This window comes from Paroedura picta, chromosome 13 (assembly GCF_049243985.1).
Source record: "Paroedura picta isolate Pp20150507F chromosome 13, Ppicta_v3.0, whole genome shotgun sequence".
Taxonomy (NCBI): domain Eukaryota; kingdom Metazoa; phylum Chordata; class Lepidosauria; order Squamata; family Gekkonidae; genus Paroedura; species Paroedura picta.
Window position 1 is genome coordinate 19,429,954 of NC_135381.1, and position 16,611 is coordinate 19,446,564.

The 16,611-nt window shown below is 47.1% G+C and overlaps 1 protein-coding gene across 2 annotated transcripts; it reads right to left on the bottom strand.

Annotated features, from left to right (window-relative positions):
- Nucleotides 1-1,947: 1,947 nt before the first annotated feature.
- LOC143822942 (G-protein coupled receptor 143-like) lies at nt 1,948-16,380 on the bottom strand. 2 transcript variants are annotated; one of them, XR_013226312.1, is made up of 9 exons: nt 16,020-16,380; nt 15,579-15,658; nt 15,315-15,409; nt 13,929-14,021; nt 10,349-10,470; nt 8,883-8,991; nt 7,055-7,169; nt 6,013-6,363; nt 1,948-2,268 (listed from the first exon to the last, which is right to left on the bottom strand). XR_013226312.1 is itself a non-coding variant. In XM_077308655.1 (8 exons), exons 1-8 carry the CDS (start codon nt 16,267-16,269, stop codon nt 6,064-6,066), a joined length of 1,164 nt encoding a protein of 387 aa, XP_077164770.1. In that variant the 5' UTR covers nt 16,270-16,380; the 3' UTR covers nt 5,126-6,063. The 2 variants fall into 2 exon arrangements, 1 of the variants encoding a protein (XP_077164770.1); XM_077308655.1 differs by lacking the exon at nt 1,948-2,268 and having other exon boundaries at nt 5,126-6,363.
- Nucleotides 16,381-16,611: the final 231 nt, after the last annotated feature.

Genomic DNA, 16,611 nt, shown 5'->3' on the forward strand with positions numbered 1-16,611 from the left:
CATATGACATTCTGAGTGGCTCGGAGGGAAGGTGAGGGCAAATGACGTAGACAGACAAAGCAGGACTTCCTTTTATATTCTTGCTGTATGTTTCATAGTTTGAGCTTCATTACGATTTTAAAGCCAATTTACCTGGGACAAAGGCTGCATTAACTGGTCTGTAATTTCCTGGATTCCCTTTTTTAAATTGGTGGTATAACAGCTCTCTCCCAATTTTCCTGGACAAAGCTCACTTTTGTGAAAAGTTTCCCACTTCTGTAAGAGCAGCAATTGCATCTGAGTTCCTTAAAGGTTGCTATTATCCGGACCTGAAGTTACTTTTCAATTTCTTATTTAGCCCTAAAACTAAATATCACTTCTGACCTCTGTTTGTTAGGCACCACCCTTGATTCAGTTATCTGACCAGCCAAATGTAAATTCATTCAGCCTCCCCAGCGTTCTCTGCAGCAATGCCTCTCCCACTTTCTGAACACCTCCCTGGTTTTCCAGATGCTGACTTTCAAGAAATTTTGGCCGTGTGCTCTTCAGATTCTTTTTGTAACTTTTCTTCATTTGCCAGCGATAGAGTGCTTTTTAAATTTCCCTGCAGCCTTTAAAGGAAGCCTACTAACCTTTTGTAACTTCGTTAGCCATACTGGCATCCTCTTAGTCACCTTCGTCACTTTCATGATGCAATGTTGGCTTTCTCACATGATCGCTGTTCCAAGGCTTTATCTCCAAGCTCCAAGGGCAGAATCTGCACGGCCCTGTTCACTGCTTCGAGTGGCTGCTCACAGTGCAAGAAAAGATACTCTGCACATGTTCCGGGGGAACTCAGTCACTATGGCATAGTGAGAAACCAGGTAATGCCTTTTTGGAAATCTACATGAAGGTTAGCAGATCAGCACTCTCACCCCCCCCCCATCTCCCCCCATCCCAGCTGCCATTAAATGAATCCACTGATGAGAATGACCAGGAAATATCCCTCTTCTCCCCACTCCAACATGAGGGAAGAAAATGGGAGCAGAAATAAGCTTGCCAGGAACACAACACACCTGTAAGAGGCATAAATGTCACAAATGTCAGCATTTGAGGGGGGGGGGAAAAGTATTTTTCTTACTGACTTCTCTCTTTAACTAGGACCTTCTCAAAGATGCTTCCTGGCTCAGTAATTTTCTCTTGCTTTGCTCCCTCAGGCACATAATTCTGGCTACAGGTGAATGTAGAGTTTCCTCAGTGCTTAAGGGGAACCTGATGCAATTCAGGAAACTTGTCTCCAAAACAACCAGCCTTACTGTGCACTCTTGCACAGAGTTAAGAAGTCCTGACACACCTGTCCCCCTATGCTCACAGCTGCAGTCAGCCCTGTAGAGCAGGGGTAGTCAACCTGTGGTACTCCAGATGTCCATGGACTACAATTCTCATGAGCCCCTGCCAGCGTTTGCTGGCAGGGGCTCATGGAAATTGCAGTCCATGAGAATCTGAAGGACCACACGTTGACTATCCGTGCTGTAGAGGCTGGCAAAGGAAGCCTGGCTATGGCTTGACTCCACTTGTCCCTGATAGACCCAATATTAAAGGGAGACAAACACATGTTCCCCAAGCAGGAGAATGAATTACAAGGGGGCAGTGTTGAGTACCCATGTTGGGTGTAGTCCGACCTCCTGAGAAGAAACCTTTAAAATTTAATTTCCTCACCTCATTTCCTGTCACAGTTTTTTCCATGGAGGTATGCATATGGAGCAAGCTTTCTTTAACCATGCATCCTTTTTTACAGTCCCAGAAGTGTCTGGGAAGCACTGATGCCACCTGCTGGTGAGCAGTACAAGTAGCAGGCAGAGCCAGAAATCCAACCAAGAGCATCCCTCCCTTTCAAAATTCCCTTATATGATATTTATGGTGGTCAGTCACCCCCCCCACACCATTTGCTCCCTGTGCCCAGATATCATTGGAGTGTCTGATAATGCAATGGGGCAATTGCTCCTCTACTCTGTTCTTTCAAATTATTGGTTGATTATTTACAGACGTTTAATTTTCAAGGTGTTTCCCCATTTCAGAGGGATAGTCCCTCTATTCAACAGAGGATCCAGGTATGGTGAGACATCGCTACCACCCCAGGCCAGCCACATAGTGAAAAGCAAGATGCCAGGTGGGAAAGGGGCACACAGCAGCTTTTATTTGCCATTTGTAGCTCCAACCCAGGACGTTCCACTGGGGCTTGTCTGTTCCTGCATCTTACCCGTTTGCAGGGGTTAAATGGAGCCTCTTCCAGCCACTGCAAAATGAAGTCTGTGGGAAAAGAAAGAGCACCAGAGCAGGCAAGAGTTATGCAAGACGTGGAAAGTCCAAAGATCTATCACTGCCACACCCACTTGGCCAGAAGTCTCCCCTCTAACCTCTAACCTAGGATGAAAAAGAAGGCTTCTCAAATCACAGTTCCAACAGACAAAAAACATTTGACGTGAGGCCTGTCACTAAAGAATTCAAACAGTCCACTTTGTTCACAGTTCATATAGTAGTCACAAAAGATAAACTTGTACTCTCATAAAAAAAAATCAAAATTGTAATGCTGCTGCCTGTTACTTAGAGTTTGCAAAAGGCTAAGAAAGGAGCCAAAACAGGGTCCGGATATTTTACTAATCCTTTCTCAGGAGGCTTTACAAACCACCATACTTCCTGATAACTTTGAGAAGAAAATGGGTGGTTTGGATTTGGAAATTAAAAAAGGAACTGGAAGTCTTAAGGAAGTCTTAACCAAAAATACAACAGGGATCAACGGGATTATCAGCAAGAGGATGAATATCTGTGGCTCACATCAAAAAACCCTAAATTCAAATCTAAGACTGTATCTTGGGACCCAGATATATTCTCTAGCTCCAACACTGACCCATATAGTTCTACAGGAGCCCCAAAGATCCAGCTTAAGACTGTCTAGACAATTTTGAAGACTCGACCGGTATCAGGTGGAATTTTGGGGGTGTGGCAGGAGCAACAAGAGGAGGTAGTTTTCAACTTATCCAAGAGATCTTTAATACCAACGGAGACTCAGGTACTGACCTTGAGTCTGACTTTTGTACCATCTTACCAATTCAATGCATTTAAAAGCAGAGTTTATTCGTTTAAATTAATTAGGGATTTAAAAGAGTTTCTTTTCTCAATCTCCAACTGAGCTGAATACTTTCCGTGTCAAGTCCACTTTCAACCCATGTATGGAGGTGCCAGAGATAGGAACATTTGAAAGAATGGTTTTAAAGGTTCTTTTAAAAATGTAAAGCACCCTGGGATGGCTTCATTTAAACATGTCAAAGGACAAGTTCAAAGCACTCCTGGACTTGCAGAAAGACGATCAATTTAATCACAAATTAATCACAAATCACAAATTAATCACAAATCACAAACTGGCTGATAAAGGGGATGGGATGGTAGTTATGGATCGTGTTGATTATGATGCTGAAATTAGGAGGCAGTTGTCCAATGACATGTACTATGAACCAGTGTGTTATAAAAGAAATGGATGAGATAATGAAAACCATCAGGGTGGTTGTACACGGGGCATTAGCTTACATTACTAAGGTAGAAGCCCAATTTTTGATTAATAAATATCCACAAACACCCCAAGTGTACATTTTGCCAAAAATACATAAGGAGAAGCGGCTACCTCCAGGCTACCCTATTATAGCACAACAAAAAATGTTGGAGCCCTTGGCAAAATGAATGGATTTTCATTTACAAAAGCATAGTCCTAAATAGGACACTAAAGGATACAATTCAATTAATCAATATTATTGAACCATTAACTGTCCCTTTACATTCTGTATTAGTAACAATGGATGTACAAGCACCGTACACCAATATCCCTTTGGATGAAGCCAGACTCTCTGTAGAAAACATCTTGAAAGCACGTCCTAACCAACACCTCCACCAACACCCCCATTTTCTTTTGAACCTTTTGGACATTATTTTTAAGAACAATATTTAAGATCAGTCTTCACTGGCAGTCTTCGAGCAAAGGTTGGATACACACTTTTCTTGGATGCTTTAGGATGCTTAGGGCTGATCCTGCGTTGAGCAGGGGGTTGGACTAGATGGCTTGTATGGCCCCTTCCAACTCTATGATTCTATGATTCTATTTTTGAATATGAACAAGAATTGAATCTACAAATCTATGGAGGAGCCATGGGCAGCGCCATTGTGCCGTCTGTAGCTAATATTTTTATGAGAGACCTTGAAAAGGAATGGATATGCAATCCGCAGATTCACCCATCTTACAAACACATGGTTTTTACACACAGTTTTTCGATGATACATTTTTAATTTTTTCAGATACTAACAGTATAGATGATTTTGAACTCTGGCTTAATAACCAATATGAATCTATAAAATTCACTCTTCAAAAGGACATTAAAATCACTACCTTCTTGGATACTCCTGTCTCTTTTAAATTCACGATGTTTGGAAATTTCGACCCACCGCAAAGACACTGACAGAAATACTGTTACACTTTTCAAGCTTCCACCCTTTGCACGTGAAGGAGAACTTACCTTTAGGGCAATTTATTAGGCATAGAAGGATCAATGCCAGGCAGGAGGACTTTCTTACCACAAGTGAACATTTGCATGTACATTTGGAACAACGTGGCTTCCTGCTTAACATCATTAATAAAGCTTGCCAGAAAGCTATTGGAGCAAGGCAGGAGGAACTACTTAAATACAAGGAAAACACTTCCTTAGACAGAACTGTTTGCTCCATTGAGCACTATTAAAGTGGGCAGAATTAAGGCTGCAATTAATAAACACTGGCACGTAGCATATGGCATTAAAGACTGTGAAAACCGACCTCTCTTTCCATGGCGCCATGGGCACAACATAAACATAAAGGAAATTCTGACCAGCAAAAAATGAATTGATGAAAGGAATGTTAGCACTTTGCCAAAGGGCAGTTTTACTTGTGGTTCTTGTCGGGCTTGTAATTACAGGCTGACCATTAGCGAGTATACAAATTCCTTCAATGGGTATAAAATTGTTATAAAATCCTTCATATATTGTGCAACTAAAATGTCATCTATGGAATCCTGTGCCCATGTTAGTTTCTTTATGTTGGGATCAGCTCTAGGCCTCTTAAACTCTGAATCCTAGAGCTCCTTTCCTGTCTTAGATTGGGGATATGAGACGCCACGTTAACTAATCACTTTGGGTCCAAATTATACGCACCAGAGGACTTGCACTCTTTCAGTATAGAATGCATCCATACCGAACCTAACCAGAGAATTGATGTAAACAAACTCCTGTTATAATGGGACTCTTACATTTTTGTTTGTGACACTTGGGCCCTAATGGTCTTAACATGTCCTAGGACCTCTCATGCCATTTATGACACAGTCACTTTAAACGGGAAAGGATCTCTGCCCCTGTCATTTTTGCCTTTGCTAAAAATAGAGGAATGTGAAATTGTGGATTGGGGACTTTTGCGTTTGAGCCGCAGAGAGTCTTCAATGAAATTTTGAGTGTTTGGCCAATTGTATGAGATACATAAGATATACTAATATATATACTATATTATGAGGTACTATAACAATTGACGTATTTTATTGAATGATATGAGATCATGATTGTTTGTGTTTTCTTCATTTAGGTAATTGAACACTGTTTGAATAATAACAGGATAAAACTATAAGGTATGATATTTAATTTATTTTTTAGTGGTTTGACTGAGTACCCATGTAATTAATATTGGAATTCATTTTTTGTATCATTTCTTTTATAGGTTTTGCCGCAGAGGGAAATATTAATTGAAAACAGGCTAAAATATCTGAACCCTGTTTTGGCTCCTTTCCTAGTCTTTTACAGGCAGCAGCCTTACAATTTTGATTTTTTAAGAGTACAAGTTTATTTCTTGTGACTGTTTGAATGGTTTAGTGACAAGCCTCATGTCGAATTTCTTTCTTCTGCTCCAACCTCTACCCTGCAGAGAATCTCATCTCTGCAGGAGAATCCCCTAGTACTCACTTGCCTAAGCCAAGCTCAGCATACCCACCTGACATCACAGGAAAGCACCCTGGGACTCCACTCCATCTCCTCCCCGGGCCTAGTCTGTGAGATCTTTCTCTGCCTTGCAGAAGGTCCTCAATGGTGGCCCGATCCATGCCTCTTTAGCCATGGAAGTGCTGGTGCCCAAGGAAGCCAAGAGACCAGGCACCTCCATTGAGTCTGTACCCAACAGAAAGCCAAATGCAGAGTCTGAGGTGGCGTCTGGGAGCGAGTTGCTGTTCTTGGTGATATTATTTGAGGATCTCCAAGAGGGCATCATCCTTCTGGCACATAAGCTGCTTCTCCTGGCAGAGAATGCCAGCATGAGCAGAAATCCACTCAGAGGGTTCAGAATGGCCTGGGGAGAAGAGACCAAATGAGCAAGAGCATAGGCAGCTTGGGAAGAGGCAGGGAGCCTCCCTACTTGTGCCCCTCCTGCAGGAAGTAGCTTGGCTTGCTTGTCTCAGTAATCTATGCACCAAGTCATCCTGATGTGGCACAGCTAGCTCATTCTTACCCTTTCTAAATAGTATGCTGCAGCTGAAGGTTAGAAGGGGATGCTCTGTGGAGGAGACTCCTCAAGGCAGGCAGGGGGCGGTTTTCAGCCCTGTGAGTCTACAGCTGCCTGTTGGGGAGGAGACCATACAAAGACCTAACCTTTGGGGTTCCGCACTGTCTCAGGAAAGAAGGGAAAAGACTGGGGGCTCAGAAGATGCACCTGCAATGTTCTTTCCCTACTCCGTTTAGGCCGATTTCCATTCTCGTCTCAAGCATCCAAAGACCCACAGCGGCTGCACTAGAAACATGCTGCATCGCTGTTAAAGTTACTGATACCAATTTCCATCGAAATATTCTGAAGTTTGGCAGTGAGCCACTGAGAAGCTATTGACTAACTTGATCCACAGAGAAAACAACCTGTTCCTTGACAGGAGACACCACAGCCACAAGAGCTCAAATCATCAGCATCTAATCTATGCTCTGTTAAGCAGCCACCACCCATGCAACCCAAGCAAGCCCCTCGCCCTGCATGGCGCATGCCTCCAACCCACCATGGCAGTCCAGCAGGTAAGAACAGCGATGTGCAGCAAGGACCAGGTCTCCTGCCTCCACGTGGGCCCCGACTGCAGCAGTAAAAGTATCTCATGCAGTACGTTTGCTGTCCAGCTGAAAGGAGACAGGAAAGCAAGTAGCACTGACCCACAGGCTTCTCCTCAACCCCTGTGTCATGTGTCCATGTCAATCTCTGTTAGTTTCCCAGGGCTGGAGCTAAGATCCATTTTTCAGGCTTTGCAAAACCCCAGGAGTGGCTCTATTGTGCATGCCACCCAAGGCCCCTCCCCTTCTCACTCCCTCCAGGCCCATCATTGGCCTTTGGGCGGGTAGGTGGGTGGGGAGTCATATCACTAAAAAATGTTTAACAATTAATATATATATATATTAAAAATCAACTCCCATCCACTCAGGAAAACTTTCCAAGACCATCAGGAAACCCCAGGGTTTCAGGAAACCCTGGTTGAGAAAGCCTGATCTAGCTGCTTGGATTGCTCGCCACCCCCTGGTTTCCCATGGTGTATTTTCCCAAGTTTCTGATCTTGCTTAGATTCTTATTAGGTCAAAGAAATACATGGTGGTTTGGCTTTTCTGCAGCTATTAGTAAGGCTGAGTAAGGCTTCCATGTGGAAAGGCAGTATATCTTGAGTATGGCGATAATAGAACATAGCATGAGCTTACATATGAGTTTTGCAGGAGGCCTCTAGTGCAGTGGTCCCCAACCTTTTTATCACCGGGGACCACTCAACGCTGGGGACCACTCACCGGGGACCACTCACCGCCTTTTACTGAGGTGGGGGGGGTAGTTTACTCCTCTACTCTCAACCACTGCCCTAGCACTCTCTGATCGCTATGGTAATGTTTAAACATCCCTTCAAAATAAGATACAGACACACCACAACAATGAAGTGTGTTGTAAAGGGCTGGGGGGGATGAAGTAAAGGGCCAGGGTGGGGGAGAAGGCGTCCTTTGGGGCCCACCTCCAATTAGTCGAAGGACCACATGTGGCCCGCGGCCCACAGGTTGGGGATCGCTACTCTAGTGGACAACCAACTGGACAGGTATTTGAGAAAAAATGATCTGATAAAAATTTACTAAGATGCCTGGTTAGGGGGAGTAGATAAATACACCTGGCTGACTGGAGATTACAGTTTTTAAATTACCTACAAGATTTAGCAAGGGAGTGGGAACCTTTTTAGAAAAATGAGGACCCCCTCCCTTAAAAGAACAATACAGGCATGAAGAATGGGGCTGGGAAGGATCCTGAATAACGTTAGAAGTGCTGCCCTATATATGAAGCAGCTGACTTGGGAGAGTGGAAGGAATCACAAACATGCAACCCGCATATAGGAATTTGAATTTCTGAAGAAGGCATCCTTGTAGGATCAAAATTTGAGTCCAGGGGCACCTTTAAGACCAACAAAGCTTTATCCAAGGAGTGAGCTTTTGTGTGCAGGCACACTTCCTCAGAATGCATGCACTCGAAAGCTCATGCCTTGACTAAATCTTTATGGGTCTTAAAGGTACCATTGGACTCAAAAATATTTTGTGCTACTTCAGACCAACATGGCTACCCACTTGGATCTACCCTTAGCAGGATGATGTTCTTTGGAATTTGTTGCTCCGACTTTGCTACTTAAGTTCCTGATTTTACTGCGAGGAACTCGGGTATTTTGACTTGAAAAGCAGGATTAATATATTTCCCAAGAACAAATAGAGGTAATATCTGAATCCTTGCTACAGCTGTCAACCACTGTGCTTAATCTGCTTAAGTCATCTGGAAAACTTCAGATTACTGGAGACAAGACCAGAAGGGACCTTTTATACCAGACAAAGAAGGTCACCGAGATGCCAATAAACCTCCGGCGAAGCTGCATCTCCTGGCTCCGCTCACGGGCCGTGTACATTCCCATTCTCCTCCGCAGCAAAGCAGGTACTATGAGAGAGAGAGAGAGAAACATCACAGCGATGATAGTCATCCCAAGGCTACCCCTACCTGGAACAGCTCACTGACACAAAGACCAATACGACTTAAATGGCACACACCTCCTCTGGAAACACCTGAGAGGATGAAATGGCGAGAAGAAAAGCCTTTTTTGAGCTCTTCAGAAGAAAACTCCAGGCAACTTCACAAGTTGCCAAGAAGCAGGAAATGAGGAAAAATCACTTTTTGGGAAAACATGCAAATAGAGAACGGCTGCATCTTCTCCACGCACAGGTGCACAACCCATAGATGCTCCCTTTCAATGTTGCCCTAGAACAGGGGTAGTCAACCTGTGGTCCTCCAGATGTCCATGGACTACAATTCCCATGAGCCCCTGCCAGCAAACGCTGGCAGGGGCTCCTGGGAATTGTAGTCCATGGACATCTGGAGGACCACAGGTTGACTACTCCTTCCCTAGAAGGATAAAGAGGAGCACAGCTTCTTTGCAATCCGTTTTGTGCAGTCACCATGCCCAGGTAATCCTCTAAAAAAAGATGACCAATTAGTACAGGCAAAAGTGGCACACGCAACAATTCCATCAGACGAGACAGGCAAGACCTTGACTAATGGACTTTCTAATGATCTCCACCCAGATAGAAAAAACACGTCTTAGTACCAGTGGGAAACTCCTAGATCAGTCTTGATCACACACCCCAAAGAGGGAAATAAAATGCCCAGTAGTTGTTCACACACTCCATACTTTGGCATGGAGAGATGCCCATCTTACTGTGTCCTACCGCTGAAGGTGCCAGTCACAATTACTGGTGAAATATTGGGGACTAAAACGACTAGACTACAGCCACACAACTTGGAATACCCATAACTGAGTGCGGCCACATAGCCCGGAATATGCACAACAGAAATATCTATACTGCTGGGGCAACTGTAAGACACACCTCCTCTAACCTGGAGTTCAGAGCTGAAGTCAGCCACCCAGCAGAAGCAGTGCTTGGTCCTAGAGAGAATGCTATTATTCATTTGTTTATATCTTGTCTTTCACAAAACCAACAGAACAGTAACACCAGCATGATGTGCATCACACTCCTGCTAACTGTTATGCAGAAGTGCTGGAACTTTCAGAACATGTTCCTTATTGGCTGGTGAAAATAATAGTAGCCAATTTCCCATCAAACATTCTGTTTTCTCTCACCATCCGGCTGCCTGTATTCCCATCACCCTGCATCTTTACAGACAGATTCATGCTGAACTCTGATTAGAGGGCAGCAAACTTGCCAGCCATCCTGGAGTTCCACAAGCAGCCAGCGTAAGCATGGAGGCAGCGGGAATAGTGGCACAAAGGGAGGCTTACCTGCCTGGAGTGTCCTGGAAAAGAGAACAGGACTTCCCAGAAACACCAAAGTGAGGGCAACGTAGGTAGCAGCATAACGAAGGACATCCATGACTTGTGCCAGTGGCCGGGGGGAGCCGCAGCTGGGATGATAGGAGTTGAGAAGACAATTATAAAAATGGAAACAGGTTATGTGGGATATGCCTTTCACACAAGCCTGCACTTATTGTAAGGTTTTGACCCAGCAGGCTGCAAGACACTTGTGTGGAAAGAGGCAGAGTGTGCTCCAGAAGGGTCATCTCCCAAGAGCCTACAGCAGGGGTAGTCAAACTGCGGCCCTCCAGATGTTTGTGGACTACAATTCCCAGGAGCCTCTGCCAGGATTCGCTGGCAGGGGCTCCTGGGAATTGTAGTCCACGGACATCTGGAGGGCCGCAGTTTGACTACCCCTGGCCTACAGAGATGCCTTCATGTAGCTGACAAAATTGCCGCTCTCAGCTTTGGAGATGTGCTCAGATCTCTGAGATGGAACCTTCTGAAGCTCAGCTCCAGCTGGGGAGGAGGGTCATCTCTCAAGAGCTACAGACCCTGAAATGTGGAGGAGCAGGTACTGCAGCACTGGAGGCTTCAGGTAGCAACCAAACCTGGCCAGGGGCGTTCAGAGTTGTGAGGAAAGGAATGACTTTCCTAGCTTCATGTCTAGCTTCATGTCAGCTGGCTGGAAGACAGTTTTTAAGTGGCTCAGACACACTCTTGAACAGTGTGTAAGAATCAAGTTGCAAAGTGCATTGATGGCGGATTGAAAGTGCATTATTTAGTGTGTGTGGAAGCATGCTTTATGCGGAAGTTCACACAGGTCAGTCCTGTCATTTTGTCAATCCTGGAACTCCTTGTGGTGAATTCCCCTCACACACTCTTCCTGGTTATTTCAAAATGTTTTCCTCCCCTATGAACTTTGGAGAGAGAGGAAGGGTGACTTAATCACTTGCTCACCTCCCTTCAAATGCTAATTGGCCTAGCCAGGAGGCAGGTACCTGGAAGGAGGTTGGGAAAGCTTCTGCTTTCCAGAATCCCCTAAAACACAATGGTGCTTCCTGTGGAAGGGGCTGGGACTTCTTGTTCCCAGCAGAACAAGAAGAGTTGGTTGTTATATGCCGCTTTTCCCTACCCGAAGGAGGCTCAAAGTGGCTTACAGTCGCCTTTCCTCTCTCCACAACAGACACCCTGTGAGGTGGGTCAGGCTGAGAGAGCCCTGATATCACAGTTTTATCAGTGTCATGGTGAGCCCAAGGCCACCCAGCTGGTTGCATGTGGGGGAGTGCAGAATCGAACCTGGCATGCCAGATTAGAAGTCCGCACTCCTAACCACTACACCAAACTGGCTCTCAACACAGCATCCTTGAAGCCACACAGCACTGGCAACTTGAAAGAGAATACTCCTTCCTGACTCCCCCCCTCACCCCATTAAACTGGCAGTTCTTAGAAGAAACTTGAAATGCCCTTCCTATCCATCCAACCTGACGCCAGCTTGCCAATAAAAGGTAAAGGTATCCCCCGTGCAAGCACAGAGTCATGTCTGACTCTTGGGGTGATGACCTTTAGCGTTTTCATGGCAGACTCAATACGGGGTGGTTTGCCAGTGCCTTCCCCAGTCATTACCGTTTACCCCTCAGCAAGCTGGGTACTCATTTTACCGATCTCAGAAGGGTGGAAGGCTGAGTCAACCTTGAGCCGGCTGCTGGGATTGAACTCCCAGCCTCATGGGCAGAGCTTTCAGACTGCATATCTGCTGCCTTAACACTCTGCGCCACAAGAGGCTCATAGCTTGCCAATAGCATTATTGCTATTATTGTTTTCCAGGGCATTCCCTTTGATACCTTGAATCCTGGGACATCCTAGATAAATCACCCTTTTGGTTCCATATCAGAGTGTCTGCACCCTTTTTCTAAAGCTTACTTTTTGCCTATGTGACTTTTACAACATATCTGGCTAAAGAAAGGGTGCAAAAACCCTTCCTAGTAGCCCCCTGTGTGGTCACTCACTCGCCCTCCTCTAGCAACGCCCGACTTCTCCATCTGAGCAAGATAGGTAATTGTATGACTTTTGCTGCCCCTTTCCCCCTCAGAACTTAGCGATATCTAATTGCTTTCTGCTGTAATTGTTAGTGTTGTTCTGTGTCTTATTTCTTAAATAAAGTATACACCTTATTATTAAACAGTATTTGTTGTCTCCCATGGATTCCTCCAAGGATTAATCACCTTGTTAACTGTGAAGACAAGATTTCGCTACTTATCCCTTGTGCATAGCTACATTCCCCAATTTTGATCAGAGCATAAGGGATAAATTAAGCATTTCGCTTAACAATCAGACCCATGGTCCATCTAATCCAGTATCTTATCTGAGGACATGTCTAGATTCAACTGAGTAGCTGTGTTGGTCTGAAGTAGCACAACAAAATCGGAGTCCAGTGGCACCTTTAAGACCAACAAAGATTTATTCAAGGTGTGAGCTTTCGAGTGCAAGCACCCAACATGTCTGCCTATTGAGGGTTCACGCTTTGTGAAGAAGCAGGCACAAACGTTCACAACAGTTTAAGCTGGAATAAATAATGGGCCAAATCTTGCCTCTCTAGCCTGAGCTGTCCACACGCATGCAGCAAGAGTGCTAAAATACTAATCTAACTTGTGTTCTTATTTTATTCTTTCACAATTAATCGACACCAATGAAAACGGACACAAAGAGCAGCAGTGGTCGCAAACTTGTTTATGTACTGCAGGCAGGTTAAACATTCTTCTGTTCTTGTCTGGCAGATGACCAGGCTAGGAACTTTCTCCCTGAGGCACTACTTTTCTGAGCCAAGGGCAGGAGATTAATTTGCATGGAGGAACAGTCAATCCTAAAAGAAGTAGTGCAGTCCAGAGATATGTCTAGCATGGGTAGTCAAACTGCCGCCCTCCAGATGTCCATGGACTACAATTCCCAGGAGCCCCTGCCAGCATTTGCCAGCATTTGCTGGCAGGGGCTCCTGGGAATTGTAGTCCATGGACATCTGGAGGGCCGCAGTTTGACTACCCCTGGTCTAGCACCTGCTTGTAAAAAACAGGACACATCTTTGCCTCGCCCCCTTGCCAGGCCCAGTTTATCCATGCAGCACATTTAGCAGGTGCTACGGGCCCCACACCTCCAGGGCCACCACAAGATGCCTCCCCCACCATGGATCAGGGCTGTAGCCTCTCTCCTCCCCCCTTTTCCCTCTCTAAGAGCACTCAGAGGGACACCCCTTTCCACTGCCGCATTGTACTCTGCTGGGTCCTGCAAATCCTTAAACTGGCTCTGGGGTCATGGGCCCCGCAAATCCTTAAGCTACTCCTGCCCCTCCTGCAGAGTTTCTTCTCAACCTTGTGCAACTTCTTGCAGAGATGAGGCATCCAGTCCAACAAGTTTTCTCTTTGGTTCAGTACTACAGCCACCAAGCACCTTCTCCCTCCAGTCACATTTTGTTAATTGCTGCTTGTTTATACTCTCGGGTTACCCCACACCACCTTTGTGGAATCTGCTTGTCCGTTTTTATGAAGAGGGGGGAAAGAGGACAAATGCTTACCAAGCATCTTCAGGAGCCACCAGCAGTTGAATGCCTGGAAGACAGTGAGTAGCTGGCACGCCCCAGCAAAACAGGTAGTAGATGGCCAAGGACCTTGGTAAGAACATAAGGAAAGGCCGAAGATGTCAGAGTGAAAATCCAGCTATTCTAGTAGGACATCAACCCATACAGCTGATATATACCAGTTCAGAGCATGGACATGTTTCAAGCTGAAGGCTTTCACACCCCCTATTTCTTGATCCTTACCAAGGGGTACGCCTGAGTTCTTCTGTATGCAAACTGGATATCATACCACACTAAGCCTTGGCCCCTATGCTATTTCCAACAGTGGCATCCTCAGGGAAGTCTGCAAGAAGAGCTGCTTCTGCACATGGATGATTCTCCATGTGCCTTTCATTGCTGTTGCAAAAACAGACATTCATAGTAGCAAATGAGCATTCACACAAACACACTCCCTGCGCTTTCCTTGCTGCTGCCATACTGTCTGTCACCACCAGAGGGCTCCTGTAGGCTTTTTTGTTGTTCAATCAAGATTGGTGTCCAATAGCGCAGGGGTAGTCAATCTGTGGTCCTCCAGATGTCCATGAACTACAATTCCCATGAGCCCCTACCAGCGGCTCATGGGAATTGTAGTCCATGGACATCTGGAGGACCACAGGTTGACTACCCCTGCTCTAAAGATCAACCAAAGATCCAGGGTGTAAGCTTCCAAGAACCCTTTAATAATAGCTAAAGCACTGTAGAATCAGAATGTAGGGGCAGAACCTGAAAAACCGCACACTTCTCCATCCACACAGTGTCTAAAGCACCTTGACTGCAAGCTTTTCAAAACGATCTATCAAATGAATTGTGGGAAATATCACATCCAAGCGCTGTGTGCTGGAAGCCAAGCATAACATCCATGAAGAAACCGACCTGGATCCGAATGGTGGAAAGAGCTGTGAAGCCACAGCAGACTTATGGAGACCTCAACAGTTTTCAGCTTGCCATGGGCTGCCTCTACATCACGACCTGGGCTGACCCTGACAAGAGTGGCGTAGTCTGGGCTACCCAGGTCAGTCCTATGTTAGTCATAGCTAAACTGCCCCTGAACATGGAGGCTCCATTTAACTATAGCTATACCTGCGTCCAATTTGTTTCCAGTGGCTCTCATCACACATCATGGTGGCCAATAATTATGCATAACATAAGGCAGGCTTATAGTCTTTTAGCCCCCCTAACGACAGCTCCCCCTTCTAGGCTCTCAAGTTGCAGAGATCAAGACCAGGAATCGTCATGGATGGCCCACCACAAATCGCCCGCAAAATGTGGCATTTCCAGTTTCCTGCTATCTTGCTCCTTGCTGACCTCTAGAAATCTGAATAGTGGAAACTCCAGCTTCCTTACCTGTGGCCTCTCGGGTTGCGCAACAGCAGAGAAGCCTCCAGCGAGTAGCAGAAGAAGGCCCAAAAGTGGAAAGCAAACCAGTACTGCACCCAGGTCTGTTGGGGAAGAAATCATCAAGGCGAGAGAGCAAGCCCCCCTTCCCTCCCGCCCACATTTACGCGGCACTCATGGTGCACAAGCGGCCTACAAACAAGCCACTGCAATTGCCGCTGTAGAGAGGAGCAACCCTGGTGGTGCGCCCGTGCAGAGAGGCGCTGCGCTTACCGAGATCCCGACGCAGAGCAGAGAGGCAACGCCCGGGCCAGGAGGCACCGCCAGCCACAGCCCCGAGCGGGCGAGGATTCCTAAGGGAGAGCCACACGGTTAGGGCTTTGGATCCCCCGCCGCTGGGGAGCGAGAGCCGCCTTGGGAGCCCCGCGCGAGGCGGCTAAGATCCCGGCTCCCTTCCGCCGGATCTCAGCGCAGCTGGGACTCCCCCAGTCCGTACGGCCATCGTTCGTGGGCTTCCCCTGAGGCTCAAGCCTGTCTACACGTGGCCCCTCCAACCTCCGCGGGGCTGCCGCCTGCCTTCCCCTTGGCCCACGGGGTTGGGCTGTGGCCCACCAAGGGGAACTTGCGCCCCACCGCGCAGAGTCCCGGAAAGGGCCCGCCACTGGCGCTGGGGAGCTGCCGACGGCTCGCTCGGGGGGCGCTTCAGCCGCTCACCCGCAGTGCCGAGGCAATTGGCGGCGAGGCCAGCCGTCCGGAGCGCCCTGGCCGCGGTAGGCGGGCAGATGGCCGGGCGGCAGGAGGAGGCCCGTCGGCGCCTGCAGAGCGCATTCAGCCCCGCCGCCCCGCACAGGCCCAGCGCGGCGCTGCCCAAGCACAGCCAATCCCAGAGGAACGGCTGGAAAGCTTGCAGCGTATCCATCCTGGACGGCGCGCAGCAAAAGAGTTGCGCCCGCGGGGAGGCCATGTGGCCGAAAAGCCGCGCAAGGCCGGTCTTAGCAGCGTCCCGGGAAGGCCGCGAGGAAGCGCCGAAAGCTCGCGTGCATCGGCTGTAGTGCTCGGGCCCGCCCGCGTCTGAAATGCGTGCTTCGAAGGCTCCCGCGCTCTTTTAAAGAAAGAAACTCCCTTCCGAGAGACCGTGTTGGGATCAAAGGCCTGCAGAGCGCTAGGACGGGCGCGTTCGAGATGCCGTCATTGTTGCTCCCTGGATCTGAAGGTGGGATGCGTGGTTCTTCGCCCCTCTGTTTGATCATCACAACAGCCCTGTGAGGGTTTGGGCTGGCAGGGCCACATGGTCTCAGGAAGCCTC

What these genes read in the sequence shown, in the direction of transcription:
- LOC143822942 (XM_077308655.1), bottom strand. Translation starts at nt 16,269, where the DNA reads ATGGCCTCCCCGCGGGCGCAACTCTTTTGCTGCGCGCCGTCCAGGATG. An exon ending in CAATTGCCTCGGCACTGCGG is followed by an intron (nt 15,659 to 16,019) that starts GTGAGCGGCTGA and finishes GCTCTCCCTTAG; the next exon opens with GAATCCTCGCCCGCTCGGGG. An exon ending in TTACCTGCTGGACTGCCATG is followed by an intron (nt 6,364 to 7,054) that starts GTGGGTTGGAGG and finishes TCTTCTCCCCAG; the next exon opens with GCCATTCTGAACCCTCTGAG.